The 26,988-nt window shown below is 47.5% G+C and overlaps 2 protein-coding genes across 12 annotated transcripts in view; one reads left to right on the top strand and one right to left on the bottom strand.

Annotated features, from left to right (window-relative positions):
• P3H2 (prolyl 3-hydroxylase 2) overlaps positions 1-5,735 on the top strand; it is a 52,483-nt gene extending 46,748 nt beyond the window's left edge. For 3 of the 4 annotated variants that reach the window (XM_019619043.2, XM_019619041.2, XM_019619042.2), the window contains 8 exons: positions 97-191; positions 2,361-2,488; positions 2,829-2,927; positions 3,004-3,154; positions 3,654-3,771; positions 4,252-4,327; positions 4,469-4,609; positions 5,534-5,735. In XM_019619043.2, the coding sequence (XP_019474588.1) occupies positions 97-191; positions 2,361-2,488; positions 2,829-2,927; positions 3,004-3,154; positions 3,654-3,771; positions 4,252-4,327; positions 4,469-4,609; positions 5,534-5,626 (901 nt within the window). In that variant the 3' untranslated portion in view covers positions 5,627-5,735. The remainder of the gene's footprint in view (positions 1-96; positions 192-2,360; positions 2,489-2,828; positions 2,928-3,003; positions 3,155-3,653; positions 3,772-4,251; positions 4,328-4,468; positions 4,610-5,533) is intronic. The other variant, XM_010716743.3, reaches the window with a different exon arrangement.
• Positions 5,736-12,104: 6,369 nt separating this feature from the next.
• TP63 (tumor protein p63) overlaps positions 12,105-26,988 on the bottom strand; it is a 103,738-nt gene continuing 88,854 nt past the window's right edge. For 7 of the 8 annotated variants that reach the window (XM_010716747.3, XM_010716745.3, XM_010716744.3 and 4 more), the window contains 4 exons: positions 18,339-18,496; positions 17,349-17,493; positions 16,373-16,466; positions 12,105-15,121 (listed from right to left, as the gene is read on the bottom strand). In XM_010716747.3, coding sequence (XP_010715049.1) covers positions 14,825-15,121; positions 16,373-16,466; positions 17,349-17,493; positions 18,339-18,496 — 694 coding nt within the window. In that variant the 3' untranslated portion in view covers positions 12,105-14,824. The other variant, XM_010716750.3, reaches the window with a different exon arrangement.

Genomic DNA, 26,988 nt, shown 5'->3' on the forward strand with positions numbered 1-26,988 from the left:
ACATAGTGACTTGTTATGTTGCTTTGCATATATTCCTCCCAGACCTGGAGACCTGTGACCAAAGTCACAATGTTCCTCTTCTCTCTTGCTTCTCAGTGTCCCATCAAGTATTAGCAGTGAGCCAGAGGATGGGCCCCGGCTGTCCCTAACAAAGAAACCTGCACCAAAACCAGATCGAGAGCTGAAGGAGGGTAAGTCCAATGAAAATGTTTCAGTAAAATCAGAGAATGTTTTACTGTTGCTACAGACAGGCAGCTGAGCAATGATGGCCAATCCTACCTGAGCAGTAACCTTTCCTTCAGGTGCTTTTAAAGGATGTTCCCTATTGCTGCAGGAGGATGCTGTCAGCCTTGGGTTCAGGGAATACTGGCTTTGCTAAATGGGCTGGATTGCACTGCATTAACAACCATTTCTGTTTGCAGACTGGCTTGTTACATCATACTTTGGCTTCCCCCAAATGACTTAGTTTTAAGGCCCATCGGCAGGGTTTTCAACTGATTTCAGCACATTCTCATCACCCACAGAAAACATCATAACATCTTCTACCAACAGATGAGGTTTCCCTCGTAACAATTTAGAAAAACTAGGTTGTGGCCAAATACCAATAAGTGCTCCTCTGTGCAAAACAACAGGATCTCAGGCCAGGAGGTGTTCTGTGGGCCAGCTCCACAGCAGCTGGCAGTTGAACCTCTGTGTAATCCAAGAAATTCACAGCTTTCTGTGGCCCAAGTTCTCTCTTGCTGCTCAGTATCTTGTTCAGATACTGAACAAGATTTCCCGTTCTTTAGCCACACACGTAAAGTAGGAGGACATTAAAGAGCTGCTTAAGCCAAGCAATAAGCTTGCTTATTTATATTTTGTTTGTTTGCCTTTGCAACCAAATAATTTCACTGTGTCTTTCTCTGTGCTGTGCTTTTATTCTTGCTGGTTAATTTACAGAGAAAACTGAAACGTTTCAAAGAAAGGACAGGATTTTTGTCTACCCTGCTGCGTTATTTCTTTGTTTCCTTTTTCTCTTGGAAAGAGAAAAGGTCAGAACAGGAAAAGAAAGGTGTCTTTAATGTTGTGCTCCACTTTTATACTGAACTCTTTCACCCCTTCTCCTCTTCTATTGGTTCCTTTGCTTCCAAAACCCAAAGAATTCCATGGTATCTTTGGGGTGATTTTTTTTTTTTCGCAGAGCATACACATGGATCTTTTGATCTCAGCCATGGATGAATGGCTCTCTTCCAAAATAAACTCACCCTATTGCAATTTTATCCTTAGGAAATGTAAAAGCCCACTAGATCATGATGCACCATGGATCCCAGAGCGTGCTCTGGCTTCTTGAAAAGCAGCCCGGCCTTTAAATAATCCCTATCCCTCCCTCCTATTTTAAATGAACAGTGAGAAAGTGGTTGCCAAGGGCTGATCCATGGGTTAATGTGTTGTGTGTTCTGAACGAGGGCAGAGTAGAATGGAAAGTAACTGCAGGAGGGTAGAGGAGCTCTGGTGTTGGTCCTGTGGCTTGTTTGGTTCAGGGCAGTCAGGATTAGGAAATGTTATCATAAAATATTATCATTATCATGTTGTTTTTAAAACTCAAGGGTTAAGTGACATGACACTGAACAATACAAACTCATTATAATGTTGGGAAATGAAGAGATATCTATATATAAAAGCCAGGACACCTACTTCCCATTTCCAAGGCTTTATTTGGAGAGCAATTGAGAAAGAGGAATGATACTACGTGTTGGACAAGATAATCTTAGTGGTCTTTTCCAACCTTAATGATTCTATGATCCAGGCAAGAGTGAGGGATTGTTGCTGTGAAGGGATGACTGTAGTGGCAGTTCCATGACCACTACAGGGGACAAAGATTGTCCTCAGGGTCCCCCAGCTCTTACATTGCCCAGTGGGATCAAGCACAAGTGATGTTTGCTGCGAACCACCCATGTATTGGGTTTTCTACGTGGGTAGAAGGCAAAAATACCCACTGAGGATAATAGCAGAGAACGGCTTTGTGTGCCAAGCCAGCAGGAGTCGCACAAGGAAATGCAATGGACAGGAGAGCTAGGTTAGCTGGGGTCTCTCATTGTGTCCTGCTGGGTTCTGGCATTTTCAGGATGCATTTGCAAGACACTGCTAACAAGAACATGGAAAGTGCTGATGCTCTTGCAGCAAATTGTTTTCACCTCTAGGCGTTTCCATTGCTTCTGTTTCTTTTGTTGTTGATGTGAGGCCAAGCTCTGCTCTCTGCTGTAAAACCATTTCCCTGGAAGCACACTCGGTGAGTTCAGCTGGCCCTGAGCCATGGTACAAGATGTCAGTAAGGCCAGGTCATGTTCAGCAGGGCTGTTTTGTGTCTCCCTTTCCATCAGGGGGTCCGCTTCTCTACAGCGACGTGAAGTTTGTCTACAACTCACAGCAGCTGAATGGCACCCAACGAGTGCTACTGGACAACGTCATCTCAGAGGAGCAGTGCCAGGAGCTTCACAGAGTGGCCAGTGTGAGTGGATTGTGTCTGTGGGGGATGTGGCTGCCTTGGGGGTTCAGTATTAGATGTCTCACAAATATTTGACTTGTCAGAGGTGAGTTCTGTCTGTCTACAGGTGGATTCAGGGCTTGCTCCTTGATCCTGAGCATTGTAAATGTTGTGATGCTGGTAGAGGGCATTCAGATGCTTATCCTGATAATATACCCTTAGCTCCAGCAGAGGAGCTGTTGATCCTCCTTGGGCTGGTCCTTGAGGATTTGGGAAGAGGGTCCAGTTGATTGCATTGCAGATTTTTTCCCCCCACACTCCTGAGGAACTACTTCACAATCACCCATGTTTGTGTCTGTCCTAGCAGGGAATCATGTTGGCTGGAGATGGCTATAGGGGCAAAACCTCTCCCCATACCCCAAATGAGAGATTTGAAGGCGCCACTGTCCTCAAAGCCCTCAAGGTAGAGTTCCCTTTTCTCCTCTCCTTCCCCCTCTAGCTGGCACAGCACTAACTCCTCACCCTTTCTCCCTGCCCAGTATGGCTATGAGGGCCGTGTCCCACTCAAGAGCGCCCGGCTCTTCTACGACATCAGCGAGAAGGCCCGCAGGATCGTAGAGTCCTACTTCATGCTCAACTCCACACTCTACTTCTCCTACACGCACCTGGTGTGCCGCACCGCTCTCTCTGGTGAGCCCTGGGATGGCCCACTCAACACTGGGGTGTTGAGTACCCCGGTGGGGGGGGGGTGATGGCGTGGCAAGTGGGGACGTGAGTCTGGGATTCTCTCTCTTTTGTTTGGTGTTTGAAGTAATGGCCAAGAGCTGGGCGAAATCACTCATCTGTAGTGTGGGCACTGCTGTCCCAAAGAAGCTCATTTTTGTGGTTTCTCTTGCTCTTCATGTCTCCAACTCTTTTCTCTCTTCTCTTTCCTCTGTCTCACTGTCCTTTCTCCTTTCTATCTCCCAGTCCTCCATCTCTCTTCTCATCAATAACAAACAAGAAAAGCTGTGCAAATCTGACTCCTCAGGTTTGCCTTTTCTCCCCAACATTTTCTTTGCTCCTTTTGCTTGTCCACACCACTCGGAGCGGGGCCAGGGCATGCTGCCTCCATAACAGACTTCACACAGCAAGACATTGTCACTTCATCCACCCCTTCTTCCCCCTTCCTCCCCATGGCCCTGGCTAGGCCAGCAGGAGAGGAGGAATGACCTGAGCCACCCCATCCATGCTGACAACTGCCTCCTGGACCCCGAGGCCAATGAGTGTTGGAAGGAGCCTCCTGCCTACACCTTTCGGGACTACAGGTAGGAAGGACAGGGCTGCCCCTGGATTTCTCCCCAGGTCGGAGCACGCTGTTGCAAGTCTGTAAACCCTAAAGCTGGTGCATTCCAGTGATGGCAGAAGTGACATCCAGCAGGGTCCTTGCTGATAGCAGCAAGCATTATGGCTAAGCTGATAGCTGGAGTTTAACTGTAATAGCTATGCAGTATTTTAGGGGAGGGAGGTCCCAGTGTGGCCTTCAAGACTGTATGTCTTGGAGGCTTTTTTGGTGCAAAATGGAAGGGTCGAAGCCTGGTGTGACTTGAGACATTCTGAGAATGATCTCCTGGTCAAGGAGTGATATGCTGATTATCAGCTGTGGCTCTAAACCAGCACTATTTGGGCAAAATTGCTCTGGCTGATGTGAGAGGAAGTAGAGAGGGCTGTGTGTGTCCGTCCCCTCCCCCCCACCAGGATGATAGACCCAGAGCAGTGATCTCACAGGGCATTCCTTCTTTCCATAGTGCCCTCCTCTACATGAATGCAGATTTTGAAGGCGGAGAATTCATTTTCACTGAGATGGACGCCAAAACAGTGACGGTGAGTCAGTGCCCTTTCCTGGCTGAGCTGAGCTACAGGAACCCTATAAGGTCCTGGGACCAGACACCCAGCGGGGCCCTGGGCCCCAGGGAATGCAGACACGGCCAATGCGTGCCACCTTCATTGCCTGTTTCCCTGCAGGCATCCATCAAGCCCAAGTGTGGACGAATGGTCAGCTTCTCGTCAGGCGGTGAGAATCCGCATGGGGTGAAGGCAGTTACCAAAGGTCAGCGGTGTGCTGTGGCTTTGTGGTTTACCTTGGACCCACTTTACAGAGAGCTGGTGAGTCTTTCCATCACATCATGAGAGGGAGATGGCAGGCACCCAGAGCAGCCATAGCCTTCAGTCCCCCTGTGTCTATTGCCACTCCCACCAGCGACACGAGGCCACAAGGAGGGAGGAGCTCTTAGGAGACCCCAGAGCAGTTTTCTCTGATGGGTACCCAGGGGCACAGGCAGCTGTGCAGGCTGGGCTGGGATGCTGAGCAGAGTGCTGGAGGACTGTGTGTAACGGTGGGGCTGTCCGTTCCTGACACCTAGTGGCCAATAACTCGATGAACGGGAGCAGCATGGATGATGAAGGGAGCTTATAAGCAGGAGGGAAGGAGAAGTTTTTACTTGGGTAGATATGATAAGACAAGGGGGAAGCGCTTTAAACTGAAAGAGGGGAGAGCTAGATTCGATGCTAGGTGGAAATATTTGACTGTGATGGCAATGAAGCACTGACCTAGGCTGCCCAGAGAGGTTGTGGATGCCTCATTCCTGGAGATTTTCAAGGCCAGATGGATGGTGATAAGAGATCTGCAGAATGTCAGCTCGGCTCCATTCACAGAATCAGGTTGGAAGGGACCTCATGGATCATGAATCTCCAACCCCCCTGCTACATGCAGGGCCACCAACCTCCCCATTTAATACTAGACCAGGCTGCCCAGGCCCCCATCCAGCCTGGCCTTGAACACCTCCAGGGATGGGGCATCCACAACCTCTCTGGGCAGCCTGTTCCAGTACTCCACCACGCTCTCTGCACCTCAGCACCTTGGAGGGAGGAGGGAATTAGGTATTGAGATGAACAGAGAATTAGATTCATTCTGCCCAGCAAATCCTCAACACAAATGCACTCCTTGTGCACTGAAGGCCTTTGGAGGAGATGTGTGCTGTGCTGAGTGAGTGCTGAAGCTTTGTGGTTTCTCCCCTTCCGTTCTTGCAGGAGCGAATCCAGGCAGATGAAGTGATCGCCATGTTGGACCAGCAGCACCTAGGACCCAGTGAAATGAACATCAATCCAAAGGATGAGCTATGAACTAGGCCAAAGACTTTTTCTATTAAATATTTATTTAATATTGTTAATCTTATTAGAACCTTTTATATTTTTGTACAGAGATGCTGTATAAATTAACAGGTTAATATGATTGTGGAGTTTGTGGGAGTGCCTTTGCAGCATTTAGCACAGCTCTCAGTGGGACCCCTCATCCTTGTACCAGCGTCTCCTGCTCGGCCTGTCTTTGCTGCTGGGGATCCCTGTCCTTCCTGAGCGCTGGTCAGGACCCACTCAGCCCTGTTGTACCCCCTTGGAGGACCCCTTTTATCTTCTTCAACCAGAAGCAGCTGCTTCTCTTTAGCTTCTGCTAGCGAAATGTCTCAGGTATGCTGATGGAGCTCTCTGCCAAGGGTGGCTAGAGACCTAGCAGTCCTGCCCCAGAAATCGCTGCGAGGGTTGTGGTTGGAGCTTACCCCCCTGAGGAGCTTTGTTTTGCTCCCCACTGCTTTGTCTCAGTGCCTTTTCAGTGCCCTCAACCAGCACTGCCATTTCTAGGACTTAAAATGGGTAGTGAAGACTTGGCTTTGTTCTTCCTGCCCCCTCAACCTTCCAGCCCTAGTTGAGGCCTTGTTCCCTCCTCTCATGGGCCCCAAGGCGAGCGGCAAGGATGATCTTTTCAGGAGGAAATCTCATGATCGTCATCAACTGGCTTACAGTGGAAGGAACCTCAGAGATCATCATGCTCCACCACCTTGCTCTGCCCTCTGGATAAACACTTGTCCAGGCTGGGGAGGAGATGCCATTACCCCACGGAAGATGATGGAAGGTTGATTTGCTCCACCTCTTAAAGTGCTGCACCTGGAGGGGAGAACACTATGTGCACCCCCAAGCTGCTGGCGTGCTTTGGTTTGTGGACATCACCTCCTATCGCTGTGGGCTGTTCAAGTACTTCAGCAGGTTGGCTTCACAAGAAAAGACTCCTGGTAATTGCTTACCTGCCCCTTTGTTTAACACAGCCCCAAGAAGTGCTGAAAGCAGTGGGTGGCAGCAGGCGAACAGAACCACAGGGTCCATTGCCCCCTCTCTACCCCTCCCCATCACAGCTGGGCTTGGCTCCTGCGCTGACCCCCTGAGCCTGGTCTGTGCTGCTCCCAGGAGCTGGTTTGCTGCTGTGGTGTTAACTGGAGCTGTGTCTAAATCCAAGGGAAATAAAACAAATGAGACACCACATTTGGGCTTGTATGTTTTTATCCAAGTATGAGAGGGGGAGAGTGGGGCTCCTCCTAGGCGTACTTAGTTCAGGGTTCTATGGTGCTGCTGGAAGCGCATCAGGGAGCACAGCTTTTTGGGACTTGACTGCAAACACAGGGTTCCTCAGCCTTGAAGCTTGAGGAAGGGCTCTGGGCACCCAGGGTTCTCTCCTCACCCTGCTCTGTGCTGTCAGAAGTGCTTGCCAGGCACTTACCATGAATCAAAAGCACTTTTCCAGCATTTTCTTCCTGCAATGTCTCACCTCAGAGGAAAACTTCTGCAGCAATAGCATAGGTGGAGGCCAGGCTTCTTAATGCAAGGCTGGCACATGCACCAAAATGCAGTGCAGGCTTTTGAGTCTCTTGCATCAATGCAACCTGGCACCTGAGATTTTAATTCAGAGTGGTCTGGAGACCGCGAGGGTGACAGTCTGCCCCAAGGGCAGCCACAGCTCTGAAAAATGCAAGATAGCAGGAAACGCCAGAATGTGCATATATTACTCCTTGGAGTTCTCCTTCCCCTGCCAGGCTGCTACCAGCTGCTCCCCAAAACCCCTACAAGAAGCAGCTCCCCCCCAGGGCCTGGCAAATGGAGCTGATGTGTTCTTGAGAGCATTTTGCTCCTCCAGCCCGACCTGAGCCCCCAAAGCTGCACCCTCAGCTCCATTGCCCGCAGCACTGCTTTCATTAATAGAAGCGTGCCCCTTCTGGAGGTAGTTAGACCTTTTGCATGTCCATTTATTTCCCAGGAACCAAAGGAGAGCAGCAGCTGAGCCTTGGCCAGGAGATGCTGGAGGAGTTGGGATGAAAAAAACATCATTGAGGAGGGAAAAAAATAAAATGTTGTTGCCACCCGCCCACACCCTTGAGGAAAAGAAGGCAAAACAAAACAGCTGGCTGTGGTAACACTGGCAGTGAGATGAAAATGGGCTCGTCCCACTTTGGGGAAGAATTATGTTAGAAAAGAAGGAAAGAAGCACTCCTCCCTTTGGTTTCCACAACTGGAAGCCCACATCTCACCACCTACCTGCAAGAGAAGTGCTGCACTGTGGGTATGGCCCACACAGCCCTGCTCCATCACAGCTGCACACTGGTGGGAGCTAATGCCCATCATTTCTGCACCACCCCTGTCCTGGAGACCATGGTTGGCACAAAGAAACAGCTGCTTGCTCCTGGAGAGGCCACAACAGGGGAAAACAAAACTCACCAGCACCTCGCAGGCACCTGGGGTTGTTTGTTCACTTCTTCTTTCGTTTCAACACCTCAGAGCTGGCAGTGTGCTGCAGCAGTGCTGCCAGCACCAAGATTGCTGTGTGTGAGCTGCTGGCCAACTAGGGTGGATGGGTGGAGACTGAATTTTCCCTTTATTTGTGTTTTCAAAAATCCCTTCTGGCTCTGGGTGAGGCAGCAAGAGCTGCGTGGTTTCATGTCTGTCTTCTTGTGACAGTTACCTGCCTACAGCTCCTCTGAGCAAGGGGCCGGGCAGGGAATGCCCTCAGCCTCTCCCCATTGCGCTTTTCTTCTTCCTTTTTCACTCTCTCGAGTCCTGAAAACAGCTCCAATGTGAGGCTGTCATTCCAAATGTGTGAAATGACACAGGAAGCCTTTCCTCAAGGCAGCCCCTAGAAGCAGGAGGGGATGGGGCAGGTTGAGGTCTTCCTAAACCCTACCTTGAGCAGAAGTGCCTTACGCTCACCATGCTCCACCCAGAGTTGGTGCTCACTGACTTGGGCTCTCCCTGCTGCCTTCAACTTCACCATGCAGATCCCTGCCAGCACTGCTGCTTTCCTCTGAAATACTTCCTGTTCTGGGAAAAATCCATCAGGGCTCCTTGCTTTGTCCTCTAGGCAGCCATGCACCAGTCACCATGGCCCTGGGACGCTGCAGCACAATGACCTGGCACTCTTAGAATCATAGAACATTCTGAGTTGTAAAAGACCCACATGGTTCATTGAGTCCAACCCTTGGCTTCACACAGGACCACCCAAAATCCAAACCCTATGTCTGAGAGCGTTGTCCATACACTTCTTGAGCTCTGGCAAGCTTAGTGCCCGACCACCATCCTGGGGAGGCTCTTCCAGCACCTGAGCACTCTCTTGGGAAGATCAATTGGGTTGAAGGGAGCAACAGACCATTGTGGGTGGATACAGGGCCCTCCACCACTACCCACAAGAGAGCTGCCCTGCCCTTCAACCAGCTCCACCTAGCTTCCCAGTCAGCACTGCTCTTCTTCAATAGCAACAGGGATGCTCATACCCTTCCAGAGCAGCACAGATGGAGGGAATCAGCTCTCACTGCTCCCAAGAGCTCTCTGTGCAGCAGGAGGACACAGCTTACACAGGACACAACATACCCACCAACTGTCCTTGACTGCCTGGTGTCCCTGGCAGGGATCTCTGTTACAGCCAGTTTCCTCCCCCCTCAGGCACCTCTGTAACAACCGCAGACAGCCACTGCCTGCGGCCAGACCACGCAATTCCTACCTGAACAGTTGCCTGCTGACAGCTTCTCCTTCCCCGGGGGCAGTCAGGGCAGGTGGGGCACATCCAGCCACCCCTCCACCTGAATCACCACTGCTACAGTTGAGCAAATCCAACGCACGCATGTGGTTTGGGCACCACTTTTACCATCAGCCCTCAGCCTTCCATGCACAGAACAGCTGCTGGAAGCTCCCACCCACTGCCTTCCTTCCCAGCTTTTTGCACATGGGCACTTAATCCCATGCTGGATGTGACCCTCAAGCTCCCATCACCCCCATACCCACACCAGTGGTACTTGGTTGCCTCCTTGGCACACCATATCCATGCATTTATCTCCCATTTCGCCATGACGCACAGATAATTCGATGCAATTGTGCACCCACCCACACCTTTAATTAATCAGATCTCTTTTTTTCCATGTGGCACTGTGCAATATTTTGTTTCCTAACTGCAGAGTGCTGGGATCTGTTGTAACATTTCTTACCCAATTCCAGTGCTGAGGGCTATGCAGCCCAGAAGTTGGATGGCATGTGTAGAAATCTTCAGCACCGTCTCCAGAGGCCATTTCCAAGGAATCAGAAGCTGAATTAATCAGAGGCTTGCTGAGGGATTTGGGAAAATAAAAACAACCAACACAAAACAACCATAAACAAAACCCAACAGCTCTGCCAACAAACAAAAGCAACTTCAGGAGGAAAACAGGAAGAAAGCAGCAGAATCCCTAAGGTGCCATTTAGGAAAAACAGGAGGAAATCAGAGACCAGCACCTGTACTGCCCACTGCCCAGCACAGGATGTGCCATCCTCCCTCTCTCCCCACCTCCTTATCAAATATCTCCATTCTCACACTGCAGCGGGTACCTGTCCACTGTTAGGGGCAGCTCTCCCTTCTGCCCTTCTCCCACCCCAAAACCACACTACAGCCATGCTGAGCTCTGAAAGCACACAGCTGGCAGGGAGCCCCAGGGTGGCAGCACCCTGCAGGTGCACAGTACAGAGCTGCAGGCAGGTGGGCCCTGACAGGGTGCCTGGCTCCCCACCCAGACTGGCTCAGCTGGGTGCTGCCGTGGGAGCCCCACACCGAGCTGCAGAACCAGGTGCTGCTGTGGGAGTTCCTGGCTGGGAAGGTAGCGCGCATTTCAGCCTGGTTGCTGCGGGGTGATGCTGCACGGGGGAACCATGGAGGGCTGCGGTCTTCAGGGTAGGAGGAGAGGGGGCTGTCCCCGGCTGCTGTGGGAGGAGCGGCCCCGGGAGCCCCGAGTGCGGCCCCGGCAGAGGGCAGTGGTGCCCCGACCGTAGCGCTCCGCAGCGGTACGGAACCCATGCAAAGGAACGGGTCAGCACGACAGGGACGGGGCAGGAACCTATTTCCTTTTTAATTAAAAGAAAAGAACGAGAAGAAGGAGGGGAGGAGAGGAGAAGGAGAAAAGAAAATAAAAGGGAAAAAAAAAAAGCCTCTGTCTGCATGGAAGCCCCCCATCTCCAGCTGCGGGCTGTTGGAAGAGACCATGTAAGCATCTCCCTCACGTCATGGTTGGTAGCAGCCCAGCTGCCTTAGGTAAGTACTAAGCGTGCCAGGATGCACCCTCCTCGCGTCTGAGCATGCAGCCCCAGCGATGGAGGAAGTAGCACAGCCAAAAGACCAAGGGCTGCAGTGGTTATGGTAGTAAAGGAAAAAAAAAAAACACCTTACATACCTGTGAAGGAATTATCCCATTATCCAAAGACTCCAGCAGGTCCAGATATATGGATGGTGAAAAGCAGCAGCGTGGGATTCCTCAGCACGTAAACTCTTGCTGTAACATAAGCAAAAGTCATTAATCCAGCAATGGTTCACAGCTACTGCAATCAACAGCAAACACATTTCAAGCTTACCTGGTTCACAGAAACCAAAATCCTCTTTTACCTGATTCAGTTAGCTCATCTGGAGGCATGGAGCTGAAACAGCAAGTTCCTGCATTCCCAGCAGCACTGCTCTCTCTGAGAGCAGCTTATTAGCTTTTTTTTAATGCCACATTTGAGCACCCCCTGGCTGTCAGAGCAGAACCCAGAGTGGAACGATGCCTCCAGGCAGCAATACCCGGAGACAGAAGCTTCTCTGGCCCTTTGGCCAAGAACAACAGCAGAAGCGACCAGAAACAAAGGAAATCAGAGAGGAGTTCCCTGTGTAATGGTTAACATGGAATTAACTCCCACAGGGAAGAATGAAATTTTCCCTCTTGAGAGATCTTTATAGGGGTGTGCTTTTTCTTTTTATTTAAAAAAAAACAAAAACAAACACAGACCTTTTGTTGCCTTCCTGAGCCCTTCCACAACCTCAGAAAGCTGTGGGAGACAGATACGAGCTCTGTGCAGAAGCCACTGATGGGGTTACTGTGAAGCTCCATATGACTCAACACTCCAGACAAGACAAAGAGCGGAAGCTGAAGCACAAAATTCAGACATACAGACATACCCACTAACAATGGAGAAGGGGAAGTCAGCTCAAGGGAACTACACATAGAGGGAATTTTCCCTCTGGAGTATCTGCAGGGAGGCAGACACCTTCCTGGTGCAACTTAATGGGCCCGAAATGAGATGGCACAAAACCACCTCCACAGCCCCTGCGCTGGGCCAAGCAAGGACTGGACTGCAGAAGCAGCCACCAATGAGTGCCTATGGGATTAAAGGGTAGGCACACAGGGGTGACACTGTTACAGTCCCAGCTGCTCAGCTGGATAAGCAGCAAAGGCCCCTGCTCATTTCCAAAGAGGCGCATAGGCAAGAAAAGAAACTGCTTGGGAATGGGGTGTCGTTTTCAATTTGGCTTTTATTTTCATTGACTTCAACAACAAGGCGTTCCAAAATAGACACAAGATCTGGTAGAGGAAACACTGTCATTACTAGAAGCATCAGTAGATTCTTAGCTCAATTAACCGATAGGCTTTGATGTATCAAAACAACAACAACAACAAAAAACAACAACAAAATCACAGCTCTACAGGGGAGGGTAAAAGCTGCAGCTGTTCAAACTCGCTTGAAGATTCCAGTTACACAGAAGTGCGCTCCATAGTGGGACATAGAAAAGTTTTCACAGCATATATTTTAATCACTAGTGATGCAGCAGCAAAGCTCCATCTCACTGCTGAACTGAAAAGCAGATACTGACGATTTTGTGCCCAGACTCTGGGCACAGCATTAACCTTTATAGAAGTCAGAAGCTTGTCCCTAGAATGAAGGTACTTTTTGCATCAATATTTTACAACACTGAAGCAGCTCCGAAAGGATTACACAATGGAGATGCAAAACCACAGAGGGCACAAACCTGGTTCCCTGCCAGGAACCTGCAGAGTACCCACACTAACACTGCCCTGCCTAACACTGCCCTGCTGAATTAATTCTTGCATGGAGTCAGGAGGAGGCTGACTCGCTTCTTTTGTAGCATAGTAGGAAAAAAAAAAAAGACATATAGTAAGTTTTCACACTGAGCACGTTAAATACTTTGAAATCTAGGACGCTGCTCTTTGAAGTGTTACAAAACAAAATGATAAAACAGGCTCTCAGTACCTGCCCCTTCCCCTCAACTGCAAAGTAACACAGGAATCTCAGTATGAAAAATACAAATATATTTGTCGAGTGACAAGTCATTTGTTACAAAGTATACTGTAGGCATTTTGCATAAAAATAATAATTAAAAAAAAAACAGAACAAAAACAAGAAAACATTTTACTGTGGTTCTGTCACACCCGGTAGCCCAAGAAAAATAAAAAAATGGCATGTTATGCTGTAGGAAACAAATTACACATACAAAAAAATATATATATACACACTTTACAAGGTAACCATCTTGCATTACCGTTCAGAGCTATCCAAAAATAGGCTTGCACAGTTACCAAAAGGCAGTCTTTGAATGCAACCTGGCACAAGGGACAGATGGAGGATGCTAACCATGTTACATCCACGTAGAAGCACACAGCAGGGCCCAGAAAAAAGCCTCTGCATTGAAATCAGATTCGTTGGTTGTAACAAGGTAAGAGGACAAGTTATTTAAAAGCTGCTTTTTTTTTTTTTTCCTATCTTTCTCCAGTAAAGAACCAACCAGCAAACAAGCCTCAGACTTACTGTTAGCAGTAAAAGCCAACTTGAAGCAGTCGTGCTTAGCTGAGCCTCTTTAGATTTGTTTCCATACGTCAGCCTCACTACCTTGGCCAACACAAATGTGAAAACACGTACTCTGTTCAGTTGCTCGTCCACAGTATCACTGGCAGTCATTGAGGAAATGCCTCAGAGCACAGCTGCTGTTTAACCAATGAAGAAAAACAGAAAAATCATTTCAGTTCATGTAAACAGGACTTTTTGCAGTAGCAGTACCAAAGAACTGGTGCTTGTTCCAAGGCTGTTGGAAAAGATACAAATATTTATTTACTCTCCACTTCCAGTTGCTGATCATGTAGTCACCAGCAACAGAACAGACTCCAGTCTATTGCAGGCATTGCTAAGGACAGCTCTATCTTTAACTGGCAGGAAACCAATCTAACAAGGTCTACATGAAGGACTGCCTGGGTTTAAGGTGGCCAAGCCCTGCAATCACCGTACAGCTCCTGTTTTGTCCTCTGTTCAACTGAGGGACAGGCAGGCAAATCCTTCTGCTAAACTAACCAGGCAGCACATGTTGCAAAGCCTAATTCTCTAGCTTAAATGTCAGTAGCAGTACAGAATGGTGAACAATGGGTGGGGGACAAGTCTGAATTACTGATGGCTGTATTTGTATTTATATCCTGAAATAAGCAAACCAGGAAATGCAAGGAAGTCTACATTCAAGATGAGAAGACAGCAGATTGTTTTTTTTTCCCCTGTAGAACACAAAGGAATAGGAAGAAGTGGGTTGCAGGTGGTCGTAAGCGCTGGCCTGTCCAGCAAAGTGCACGTGCTGTCTCCGCTGGAGAATATTACACACAAACAGAGCACTGAGCTCTGTGGGAAGAGGCTGTTTAAGTGCAATGTTCAGCAGACCAATTCCCATTTGGTTTTTGGGATGAACTGTCAGTTTGGGGTTTAGTGACTTTGGTCTTTTCTTTTTGTAACTTTTTTTTTTTTTTAAATGGGGCTTTTTAAAAACTTATTCTAACCATCCCGGTTTTTCAAAGTGGGATTGCTGGATGAGAGAGAGACAGCTTGCAGGTCAGGACACTCACAAGGTGTACGAGGGTTGGAAAGTCAAGGAAAGAAGCCCTCTTCCCACCAACAAAAAAAAGGAAACCAGGAAACAAGAACACCACCTTCTTACGAAGGCCGACATCTTTTGAGGAAACACCACCCGCCGTCCCCCTTCGCTCAGCTCCTTCTGTCGCAAGAGCTGGGGTGGAGGTCACAGTCCAGGAGTGTGACCTAGACAGCATCAAGGGCATAAGTAGCGTGAGCGAGCAAGGAGGCTCCCGCCGCCCTCCATCCAGGGATGCAGTAGCAGAAGGAAGACAAAGGAAGGGCTGAGCAGTTCACGTCCGAGGCGGGGTGGAGCGACGCTGGCGGGACTCACTCCCCTTCCTCCTTGATGCGTTGCTGTTTGTTGCGCCGGGCATCCATGTCGAAGTTGAAGTCGTTCCACTCGTCGCGGGGCGGGAAGGAAATGGTCTGGCGGAGAGTGAAACGGACAGCGTCGATGACCCGCTCCCCCCGGGTTTCGCTGGAGCCCACGCTGACCGTGGAGGCACCGCTGGGAGTACGCAGGAGGTGGGGAGGAGAGGAGAAGTCATGGAGCTGCCGGTGGTCCAGGATGCCCTTCCAGATGGCGTGGCGGAACTGCTCCGGGATCTTGAGGCTCACCAGATCCTGCAAGGCAAGGAGCAGGGCTTAACGGGGCAGTCCCTGGGCAATCCAGAGGGTCTGGACTCCGGTAGAAGCAGCCTCTGGGCCACTCTGCAAATGCTTATGTTTAACCCGTGGTGGCTGCGATGCGCTACAGAAGCCACTAATCCTGAAGGTGGTTGTTTGCTGGCTCACCACTTCTGAACAAGCACATGGAGCTGAGAGGCAGCAAGGACTGATGACCCAAGGTCCGTTCTGAAGTGACACATTTATGCCTAAGGTATGATGACCTAAAGCTACAAGTTTAACTGGACTGTAGGCCTCCAAAACACTGTGGAGAGTTCTGCTGGTTGTCTGTGGTGGGGGGGATGCTGGACTGCAGAAGTTCAACAGCTTTGAAAACTTCAGTGTTTATTTCAAAGCCTGCAAAAGGATTTTACAATTAAAGTTTGGGCTCTGGTATTCAAAGCTCTGGGTCTGACTCTATTGAAACTGCCTTAATTACTTGAACAAACCCAAAATTTAAGACAGAAGCCTAAACTTGAAGAAATATTTGGACTTTGAGGCCCCGTATTCTCTACAGGTACGTTACCTGAGGGCAGCATTACCTAGCTCTGGGAAATGTGATACTGGCTTTTGGAAAAAAAAAAATTAACAATCAGCTTTGGTTAATTTGGGTCAGCTTTTCTAATTAGAGCATCAGCAGAAGGCAGGCAGCCCAGTCTAGAAAGCATTATAGCCTTGCAAAGTCTTGGGGCAGAAATGGGAGGGCCTGCTCTCCAGAGAGCAGTGGCGCAGGAGGGGAAGAAGCAACCCTGCAGGAAGAGCCATGCAAGAGAAAGGAGAGCTGGGCTGAGATGCCAGTGGCAAGGGAAGATTCGTTAAAGCAAGGCCAGAGAACAAGAGCAGGGAGAGAAAAATGCAGACCACTTTTGGACAGCCTACTTGTCTGCAGGCGAGTGAGGTGTTTCAGGGCAGTGTAAACTGAAACCAAGCCTTGCAGAATTAACAGGCTGTGGGCTAGGGCCGCTCTGGGGGCTGAAAAGGACAGCAGTGGGGAGGAAGAGGTACTCTCTTTGTGCTAGACAAGGCAGTTACAACACTAGTGCTGGCATTGCGTCCAGCCTCTTTTTACCTGCCAGTATATCTTCTCTGGTGTGCAACAGCCTTAAATCCAACAAATCACCAAAAATAAAATACTGAGTCTGGATTTCTGACTTGTTCCTACATCAGGGCCAAGAGTGCAAACAAAGGAAATGGTGAGGAGTTACTTACATCCATGGAGTAATGCTCAATCTGATAGATGGTGGTCAGCCCTTGGGTCGTGAAATAATCCACACAGGATGAGCAGCCCAACCTCGCTAAGAAGCTGCAGAGGAGGAAGGAAGGAAGGAGAGAGAAAAAAGGATCACCCTGGCTGCAACAGCCCAAACCACAGAAAACCAAACACACAGCCAACCTGCAGCAACAGGAGATGAAGCTTTTACCCTTTGCTTGACCTTCTCCAAGTCATCCCAGGCCAGCAAGCCACATAGCTGCCGTATCAAATGAATGAGGGAGTCCTTTAAGCTTGCCGCCTAGCAGACAACCCTCGTGACAGCACTTTGCAGTAGTCAAAAGCTGATGCTGCAGCCCAGATCTTGAGGCAGGAAGGCTCGTAAGATCCCTTCTGCCAGCTCGCTTCACCCAGAAGGCAGCTGAGCCCATGGCAGCACATCACATAGATCGAGCTTGTCACCAAAGCAGTTGTTTTGGGGCTCACACACATCACACACCCAAAGTAATTCACATCAGCATATTCCTCTCTAAGCAAAAAGGATCATGGGGAGCATCTTTCAACCTGTTCAACTTAATGGAGGGCAAAGGGGCCACATCAGTAGGGAGGTTGGATGTATTTCTGACCCCAGTCACAGCTTACTGCGAGTACACAGGAGAAAAAAAAATACTAGTGCCAATAAGAACATCTGCAAGACCCACTATCTTAGCACAGGGTGCCCTCAGCTCCACCAGTCCAGCAGATGCTGCATCCTTTGGCTTTCATGCAGTCCTTCAATCCCTGTTTCTCTCAGTTGCTCAGAGGTGGGGAGTTTGAGGCTTAGGTGCCCAGAAGGTGCCAACCTCAGGACTGCCAAACCCACCAGATCCAGTGCTCCAGGAGAATGGAATGAGGAACCCAGCAGGGCCCTTCAGGTTCCCAGCACGAGTCCTCTGCTCCCCAAAGATGGGAAATGTGCAGCCTGCTTCTGCTCACCTGACAATGCTGCAGTCTGTGGGGTATGGAGGAGGGGGAGTGCAGTGGGACGTTGAAGGCATGGAGAGGGGAGGAGGCAGCGCCTGCGTGGGGCTGAGGCCATTCATGTCGCTGGTCATGGCCATGTGGGTGCCCATCATGGGAACTAGAGGAGAGAAGGAGGAAGCACATTGTTATCAAAGCATCCCTGCACCGTGCTTCACTCCCAGCACAGCACAATCACAGCCCAAGCAGCCTTGAACCATTGCAGAGCAGGCTCCTGAGATATTTAAGGCCTCAATAACTGTACAAAGACCAGATGACATACAGTTCTTCGGCTGCTCTCCTCTTACTGAAGCTACTGCTGACAGCATTGCCTCTGCATCACCTTCCATTGCAAACAGGCTCAGTAACAAACCTCAGTGAGCTGAGGGCATCTCGTCTTTCTCTGCTGCAGGAAAGGAGCGGAACTGAGCCAGCAGAGTAACCCAATACAGAAGCCAAACAGTTTTGTTTCCAGAGACATTGAGCACCCAAAGGGGGATCAGCAACAGGTGTGGGCAAGAGCCCAGTGCTTTCAAAATACAAAAAAAAAAAGCATCTTTTAGACCCCAGAACCATGTCTGTCATCCTGGATTTACAGGGCTGCTGAGCACTCTTCAGCAGCCAGGAGGAAGCAGGTTACAGAGCTGCGAGCTGAAAATATTTCCTCTGAAACTAAGAAGTGCCTTAATTGAAGCGAGGGAAAAAGTTTGCCAACATTTACAACTCCTGTGCTGGGAAAGGAAGATGAAACAAGCCTTGAAAGGCAGACAGCAGTGCAGCCAGCAAGATTTGCATTGAGAAGGGGCTCTGTCATCCCTGTGAGATTCAGAGCAGGATGCTGAAGGCCTGGAAAAGGCAGGTGATTTGCCCTGTGGCACAATAGCACCTCAGAGATACTGAGTCTCCTTCCCCAGATTAGCAGGGAACGTGCAGAGAGCAGAAGAAAGAGCAGGAAGGGTCTCTTACTGTTTGTTCCCATGCCGTCAGGGATGGTGGTTGGGGTCAGTGCGTTGCGCTGCTGGGGGTTTATGAGCTGGCTGACTGAGGGCAGCTTGTTCATGCTATTCATCTTGCTGAGAGGTGGCGAGTTGGAGCCATAGGACGACTGTGACTGAATGGAGGTCCTGCAAAACGAAGAGGTATTACAACAGGAATCACAGCATTTGATCAAGAGTGCACATCCAAGGGAATACATTTTTCTGTTTGAGGCAGAGCTGAGCTACTGCTAGTGAAATTACCAACAGCATGGCAGAGCCATAGCTAAATATCACTGGAGAAGAACTAAAATTTGCCAGAGGTTTTGGGGATTCAAGGTACAAAATAAGGAAATATTGAAGAAAAAAGAAGCTTTGCTTTTGGTTCTAATTTTTTTCTTTAAGGAAAACATTTCCACATAGCTTTTACTGTTGAAGAGAACATATGCAAAGCCAGCTAACAGTTGCCAGGACTTGGAAAGAAAATATTTCCATGCCAAGCTCTCTGTGGTCAAATGCTTTTTCAAAAGAAAAAGAATTGAGAAAGCTATCTCATGCCATCCTATCTATTCCTAAAATAGGATTTCAGACAATTTTCAGACCAGGAAGCATTTATCACCTTTTTTCCCTCCAAAATTCTTAGTGGTTCACTTAATCAAACTATTACCACGTGTATATATAAAAAGCAGAGGCTCTTTGCTCAGGACAGACTCTCCACACCTCAGGGAACAAGACGCTGAGACGCAGCTTTTGTTGGTGTTAAGGAGAACTTGGCATCCAGACCCTGCAGGCTGCTTATGGAGAGTATCAGATTCCTGCAACCATTCAACAACAGCGCTGACCTCCCTCAAGCCCAGACAGCCCCAGACTCCATCCAGTATACCCATGAACAGGGCCAGAGGCTTGCTGGCAAAGCTCCTCCCTGCCCAGCCCCAACAGGGCTGCAATCCCACCTCGTAAGCAATCCCTGGGGCTGCTTAAGAACAGCAGCCCAGCTTCCAGCTTGGGTTACGGCTGTGGCAGCCCATCCTGAGTGGGGCCTTAGCTGGAATATGCAGAACATGATCATTAAAGTGGGCCCACCAGCACTCTTGGCAAAGGGCTGCCATGTCAATAGAGCAGGTTCTCTCTCTGCACACCAAGGGCATTCGCAAGACTGGGCAAAGACACTCAGGAAGCAGGCACACTTCCCAAACATGACATACCCTCACAAGCCTGCTGGAGATCGGTGCACACTCAGCCATAGTGCATGTGAAAGGGCATATCCCCTCTTATTTCCCATCGGGAAACTTGTCTGTCTGGGTATAACTGGCTACACACCAATTCCTGGGAACTGGCTTTCCTTCTATGCAAAGGCAACAGCTACTGCTTACAATAAGTGCAAAGGAAAGAAAAGGCTCATTCCTGGTAATTTATTAAAACCTCCAGCACTCAAGGTCAAGTCTCATACAATTACACTGTCTCCAACTTCCTGCACTTTCAAAGCTTGTGATGTTGGGTGGAGAAACATCTATGCTAACAGGCTAGAATATCTAAGGCCATGAAAAAATGTTAGCTAATTACACAATTACAGGAGGTACTGAAGGGTGTGAACTGTCCTTCGGCAGTGAAGATGCAGGACAAGATCCAGCAAACTTCATAGACTCAAGGAAGTAGAAAGCACAAGAAGCTTCACAAATTAATATTAATGACAGCATCAACTCCCAAGGGGAAGTGAAACCAAGCCATGAAGTTCAGGCCCAACTTTTGAGAGTGAAGAGAACGATTCAGATCAGTGGTTTCAGCTCACCAATTACAAAGTTGAGGCTAGCCATAAAATTCAAGTTAGATGGATACCATCCTTAACTCAAAAGGCCTCTGCATTTAGGAATAGAATTAATATTTCCATTTTACAAGTTTATGAACCCAGCCTGAGCTTCAGCCGAAGTTAATGCACCCAAGTACTCTCTTAGGGCAAAGCCTGCATGATACGCAAGTGAGGAAGTCATAGTGTACAACAGCCTCCATAGTGAAACTCTGTATCAAATCAGACTCTTCCCAAAAGAGATTGCTTTTGACTATTTAAGTTCGGGCAGGTTTTATGTAGTGAGTTCACAACTCTATACCCTTTTTTAGTCTGTTGGTACAAAACAAGAGCTCCAAGGAGGTCAGTAACAGGCCTAACTGTGCTCCCTATGCTACCAGCAGTGATCTCATTAAAATTAGTTTGGCTTCTACAAAACACTGAAAAAAAAGCAAACAGACAGAAGCCAACTCAAAGCACCTTATGCTACATGAAGCAAATGCATACTTCCACTTCCAGCTTACGGACTCCATTCTTAACTCATATGTACTTATGAGAATCAAGAATCAAGCAAATAAAACCAAAGAGAAATAGAAATGCAGTATTTTTTTGTACCCATAATCATTTTCAATTAGATTAGTCACATAAGCAGACATGTGAAAGTTCTAAGGAAAACCATCTAGTGAAAGAAGAGTCCCAAGATAAACCAAGATGCAAAATTTTATTCAAAATTCATGTCACACATCAATATAGCAACAGCCTTAGAAACACAAGAAAATGTTTTTGGTATTAAACACACAATCTACATGGTGTTCTTGGATTCATTTAAAATATATTGCTTTTTTTCTTTTTTTAAAAAATAGATATTATAAGAATGTCATGCACAGTGATTTTCATTAAAATCACACATACTACATCTCAAGAAAGATTAGAAGTAGGAGCATTAACATTTCTTTGATATCAATGCCAATGAAATGCATTTTAATATCAAGGTATAAGGACTTCAATTAAGAGACTATTATATTTCTTGGAACAGTCTGATACAAAAGGCACTGAGTCACATTCTGCAACTGATTTTTCTCTCTTTAAGTGGCAAGGTAATTATTTATCCAGTAAGGTTTGTAGTTATGCAAGCTTATATGAGGGCAATCAACTCTCATGCTTCAAGGCATATACTGATCATCTCAAGAGGTCAGGAAGGAACTTACTCTCCCACATATTAAGCACAGTTCAGTTCACAGGTTACCTTATACAATTCTGTGCTTTCCCAGCTCAGCAGGTATCAGCCCTTTACCAGAGGTAGGAAACTGCTTGGATAGACCATTATCTGATTCAGTAGGAATCCTCATTAACTTTAGATCAGCACACCATAATGTAAGCAGCATTAATGTAATTGACGAAGTTTCACTAAGTGCAAGAGTAGGATAGTTCAGAGTTGGAGAGTAAGAATTCACCCCAGCCCCAGCGCCTACACTTTGCTGTCCCTGAAGATCCAGAGCTACTCACAGTGCACAGACCCAAGTGGAGTCAAGGTTGCCCAGTTCTCAGCCTGCTTTTCCTTATGTTGGCCACAGCAAAGACAGAAGGATTACACCTTAAGTTCATATACGGCTTGTATGCCCAATAACAACTTTTTTTCAAGTAGGGATGCCCACTGGACTGCATAACCTTGAGATGTCAACATGTATAATAATGACACAAATGACACATGCTCAGTTGCACTTGCCCATTTATAAGGCTCGTGAAACAGGACACTAAGAAGCAGAGATTGCTCTTCACATCTCAAAAAGGTGTAGTTTTAAGCAACCAATAGAGCATTTTTTTTCCACCACAAAAGTGGTTTGCATGCTTAGTAACCAACTGAGAGCATGGAAAGCAGCAGCTCTGGCTGTCACAAGGTAGAGAGCAGCTACAGCACAGCCACAATTCCCATTAGATATCAGGTTTGGGAATTTCCCAATATAAGCAGTGGATGTGATATGCTCTTCAGGGAACACAGCTGTAAGTGGATATACATTAACTAGTTGACAAAGACTGACAAGGCCCAGTATTAACTGGTTATTCCTTGAAAGGCTTACTTTTCTGAAGTAAAAGGTGAAAAATCTAAAAGACAGCTGGCTGAGAAAAGGGTTTTGTTCTTTTGTCTAGCTGCAGAGGAGAGACAGAAAAGCAATTTCAGCTACTTCCAGCTCCAGATTATTTGATGGAAAAAGCTGCGCTTCCTAAGATAATCACCTTCTAGCTGGAGGGCAAACAGAGTCACCATTAAGACCACCTTCAAGTCATCCACTTCTAAGCAAGGTGTACAAACGTAAGAGCCTTTCCAGAGGACAGAGGGATCCAACTAATTCACTCGCTTGCTTTGTGCAAGCCCCAGATGCTGTATTTGTATTGCCTAAGTGGTGCAAGAGTTTTCCCACAGTCCAGAATAAACAATCATCTGGAGCATCAGCTGGGATGCTCTTGATATGCATTAGGTACCCTTATCCCAGTATTTACTCCATCCCAGCATTTCCACATTGCCATCCATAAGCAGACAGAATCAATGTAATGAACCCGTCTTGGAAGAACAGACCAACATTGCCAGGCCCACATTTGGGCTGCATTTGCAGTTCAGATAGTTTCCCTTTGTGAGAGCTGAGAATGAGTGTTGCCTTTCTTGTCCCAAATAAAAAGGCACAGAGGGAAAAATATCTTTTCTGTGATCTCAAAGTATTTCCCGCAGTCCCCAAAGTGAAGAGGTACTTGATTTGACTGATTTTATATAAAAAACAATGGTACAAGTGCAACTGTATGAATAGTAAACTGCTGGTGTTTAGTTATTATTTATAGTTAATCACTTTTTTGGGGCTCTTCTACATCAGCTCTCCCCCGCACTCTTATGGTAGAAGTCGTCTCATTAAGACAACAAAGGAGATATCCAGAGATGGAATACAGCTCTCAAAAGAGATTTTGGAGCAAGTCATCACCTGCTTAGATCACAGCTCTATTGCCTGGAAGCAGATGATGAGATGTTCAGAGATAAGAGATCTCCCACTGCATCAGGCCTTCTCTTTCTTTGTGGGTGGCCAGAAGCCCTGTTCCACATTTGAAAGGCATCTTTTCTTCAGGCTGTGCCTAACCAGAAGTGTATCAGTGGTGGGTACGCACCTGCCTCAAGTAAATCTAGTGCAGAGTTACAGGTACACAGGTTCCCATTAGTACTGATCCAGCCCCCAGCTCACAGTTCCCATGGACAGCTGATCCTTGGCATATGCATCCAAGCGTGCAGGAAGCTCCTCTCCTACTGCGCCCCTCAGAAAGCTTTTCACATTTCTACTTTCCACAGCCATGAACACCGCAGGGTTCCCTAGATGAGATGCTACTGTCTGAGAACACGGGCAGAAGGACACTTTTCTATCAGCATCAGGGACCGCTCTTTGTGAAGATAAGCCACAGCAGGCATCTCCACAGCCCCTCTCATCTCCAGTATCTGCTCCCAGAGCCACAGTCAGCAATACCAGTTTAATTCCATGGCATGTTTTACTTGCCTGTTCACCATTCTTCCTTTGTGCTGATCTGGGTTTGGCACTGAGACATTAAACTTCTAAAGAACACAAACCTTGTCAAGCCCCCTTCAAACACCTTCCAGAGGTAGATTTGACGCCAGCAGTATAAAGGGTTACGAGTCCTTATGGAGAAAGGGTCTTCTGTGCAGGAATTGCTAATTCAGACCACAGAGCAAAAGCTCAGACACACTGAGCAAAAGCAATGGCTACTGATTGCAGGATTACTGGACAAAGTAGGCATGGCTTAAGGCCATCAGGCTGAGCTATCTCTAAGATGCTGGCACTCTTCTTTGAGCTGCGGACAGTAGCGAAGGGTACAATGTAGTAAGCTTAATGAAGGAATATCTAATAACTGCTGAAAGTCTGCATGGAAAGGGGTGAGCTCTCATCTTTGGACTTTCTACAGGTCATGCAATGAGCAGATTGCCCTTTACATCCTCAATAACAAAGGAACAGGGACACTGGGTACGCGTGGATGTCATTACACAGCAAGGCTCCAACTTCACCTTCACTTGTCCACTTGGACTGAGCTCACGAGAGCAAGGAAGGAGGTTTTTAAGTTCAGTACATCTGGACTAAGCCCAGAAGTTTCTGTGCAAAGTCTGACAGCGTCGTCCAGTCTTCCCTGTAATTTTTATTTATTTTAGATCAGACTTTTTATGAAATAGAGGGAAACAATTCATAACACCAAACTAGAGGGCATTTCTACAAGGGAAAAATGACTTAATTAGTGCTGATATAGTTACTACTTCCTTCTGTCCAGCAGTACAGATACTTCAGCTAATTGCACTATTACTGCATAAACGGCATTAAAACAGGCCTAACAGATTAGCACAGACTTCAAAACATCCCGCCCTCCTCCTATCCCCACCCAGCCCATGAATACTTTCTTAAATTTATACAAGACAAGGCATTTTAAAATTGAGACCTGCTCAGAGAAACCCTACTGTGTTTCACAAATACAGAAGTTAACAGGAAAGAGATTACAAAAACAAGAAGAAAAAGTTACACCAAGACAGACAACATCATGGTTCCAGAGCTCCCAGCGCCACCGGCTACAGCTAAGAGATCTGTAGAAGCGTCTGTTGTTTTGGCAAAGTTTGAGTCCCTTCAGGAGATTACTCTCACTATGTACTCTGTTGCTATCAGGCTGCATATTTGCCCCAGTGCTCCTAGTCCCACGAGCTGGGCAAATCCAGCCCGCCAGTTCCATTTATGGATATACTGATGGCTTTGGGGGGCTGGAATGTTTTAGGATGGTATCGGTCTGTTTGGGAGAGTCTCTCCTTGAGTCCACGAGTTCACTCCTGAAGCAGGCCGAAAGGAGACTGCAGAGAAGGAACCAGAGAAAAGAAGAGATGAATGTACAGGGCCCTTCATCAGACAGCAAGAGAGAAACAGCCATTTTCCACCTTCATGATCACAGTACGGATTCGACAGAGGATAAACTGATGCCTTAGCACCTGCAGTGAGGGTATGCAACAGGCAAATTTAGGAAGTTGGAAAGCCCCAGGTGTGAGTGCTTGGCAAGAAAAAACAACTATTTGATATGGCAATCGGATTTCTGCGTCCCTGTCACACGGGTGCAAACGGTACCCGATACTGTTCCCAGCAGATCTCAAATGAGCTGAAGAAATATGAGAAGAAAAAAGCACTCAGCCAAATGCGTGAGAGATGCAGCTTCCATTGAGTTCATTTCAAACTTCAGTTACTTAAAAAGCAGAAGCTGGTGCTAGGGAGAGGATGGTGCCTACCGTGAACAGGTTGTACTGATTCTATCTCAGGCACTCTCCCTTTGGAAGACAGAGGGCCCTCTGCACTGAAGCTGAGAGGTCCCTGGGACTGCCACCTGATGCAAACACACCAACCCTCAGTGCCAGCAAAGTGAGCACAGCGTGTCTTCACGTACCTAATCCCACACATTTTCTTCCTTACTTTCACCTTGGCAACACCCTAGTTGAAAACAGTATCCAAATGCCTGGAGCTCACAATACATGCAAGCACAACACTACAAAACCAAACCATGCAGAAATCCACTATAGCTTTCACAGCAAAAATGAGAATATCTAGGTGGGGGTATGTAGAATAGAATACCTTTCCCACCAGCCTCCTCCCTGCCACGGTGAGCAACAGTTCTTGTCTCAGTAGGAGCACACCAGACACTGGATAGCTTTGCTCCATCATACCTCACTTACAAGGTTAATCCCTTCTCATTTAGGTAATGAGCTGAGCTGCTCACTAGAATGAAAGGCTACCACTGGGTTGGTGGCTGCAGCCCAGTTCATATGAAAGAAACATTTGCCGGAATATAGAAGTCACCTCCTCAGTAGGCATTGGAAGACTTTGCAAACTCCATTCTAACATGCTCTGACCAATTCAAATAGACTGTTCTGAAAACAGCAGGGTGAAAGCCACAACAGGAAGTCTCACTGAATATGAAAAAGTGTTTTCCAGTATTCCTTGAGAACACTGGTGGTAAATGCATTTTGCAGGATAAGACAAAAAACTTTCCTTCCCCGTAAGAAGTGTGGGCTCTGGTATCTTTGGAAGCAAAAACGTTCTGGTCAACCTTTGACAGAAAGATTTCAAACATCAGCGGCAAACCATGAAAAGGAAGCCCTCTACATAAACTTGTGTGCTGCTCTTCACAGGATTTGGCAGTGGAAAAAGAAGAAGAAACTTCAGAAAACGAAACAAAAAAAGGCCTTCCCACCTATGATCATGAAGGTATTTGGCATAACAGTAAATAAGATTAATAAGAGAAAACCATGCACGAAGGAGCAAACAGAGAGAGGAGAGGAGACAGAGAAAGATACGGTCTGGCACAGCATGGAACAGCACAGATTTTTAATCATCTTGTGGGATATGCAGCTGACTGTCACCAGATTTGTCCCTTTTTTTATTACAGAACTGTAAGCCAGCACTGCTGGTCTGTGAAATGCAACGCTGGTCTGTATTATACAGTGTTTCCAAAAGTCAGATTTTTCTTTTAAAATTACTTTCTACCACAATCTCATTCTTGCTCTTCCTAACCTTCAGACAAAATGAAAATGTACAACATGTTGTTAGCTGAACCCACTCACATGCAAGACTGCTCTTACCCAAGCCAGCTCCTACAAAGTGCCTTTTCTCCTTATTCTTACATCACGATCTGGAACTCCGTGGGGTTTTTTTTCAGGGGGGTATAATCTTATCCATGAGTCTTGCCAGCCCAAATTTCCCTTTGCCCTCAACACATTCCTTCAGAAATTAATACATACCCTAGATTATCGAGGCCAAAGTGCTAGAACCCAACCGCACCTAATGTTTGA

The sequence above is a fragment of the Meleagris gallopavo genome, chromosome 11 (genome assembly GCF_000146605.3).
Source record: "Meleagris gallopavo isolate NT-WF06-2002-E0010 breed Aviagen turkey brand Nicholas breeding stock chromosome 11, Turkey_5.1, whole genome shotgun sequence".
NCBI lineage: Eukaryota > Metazoa > Chordata > Aves > Galliformes > Phasianidae > Meleagris > Meleagris gallopavo.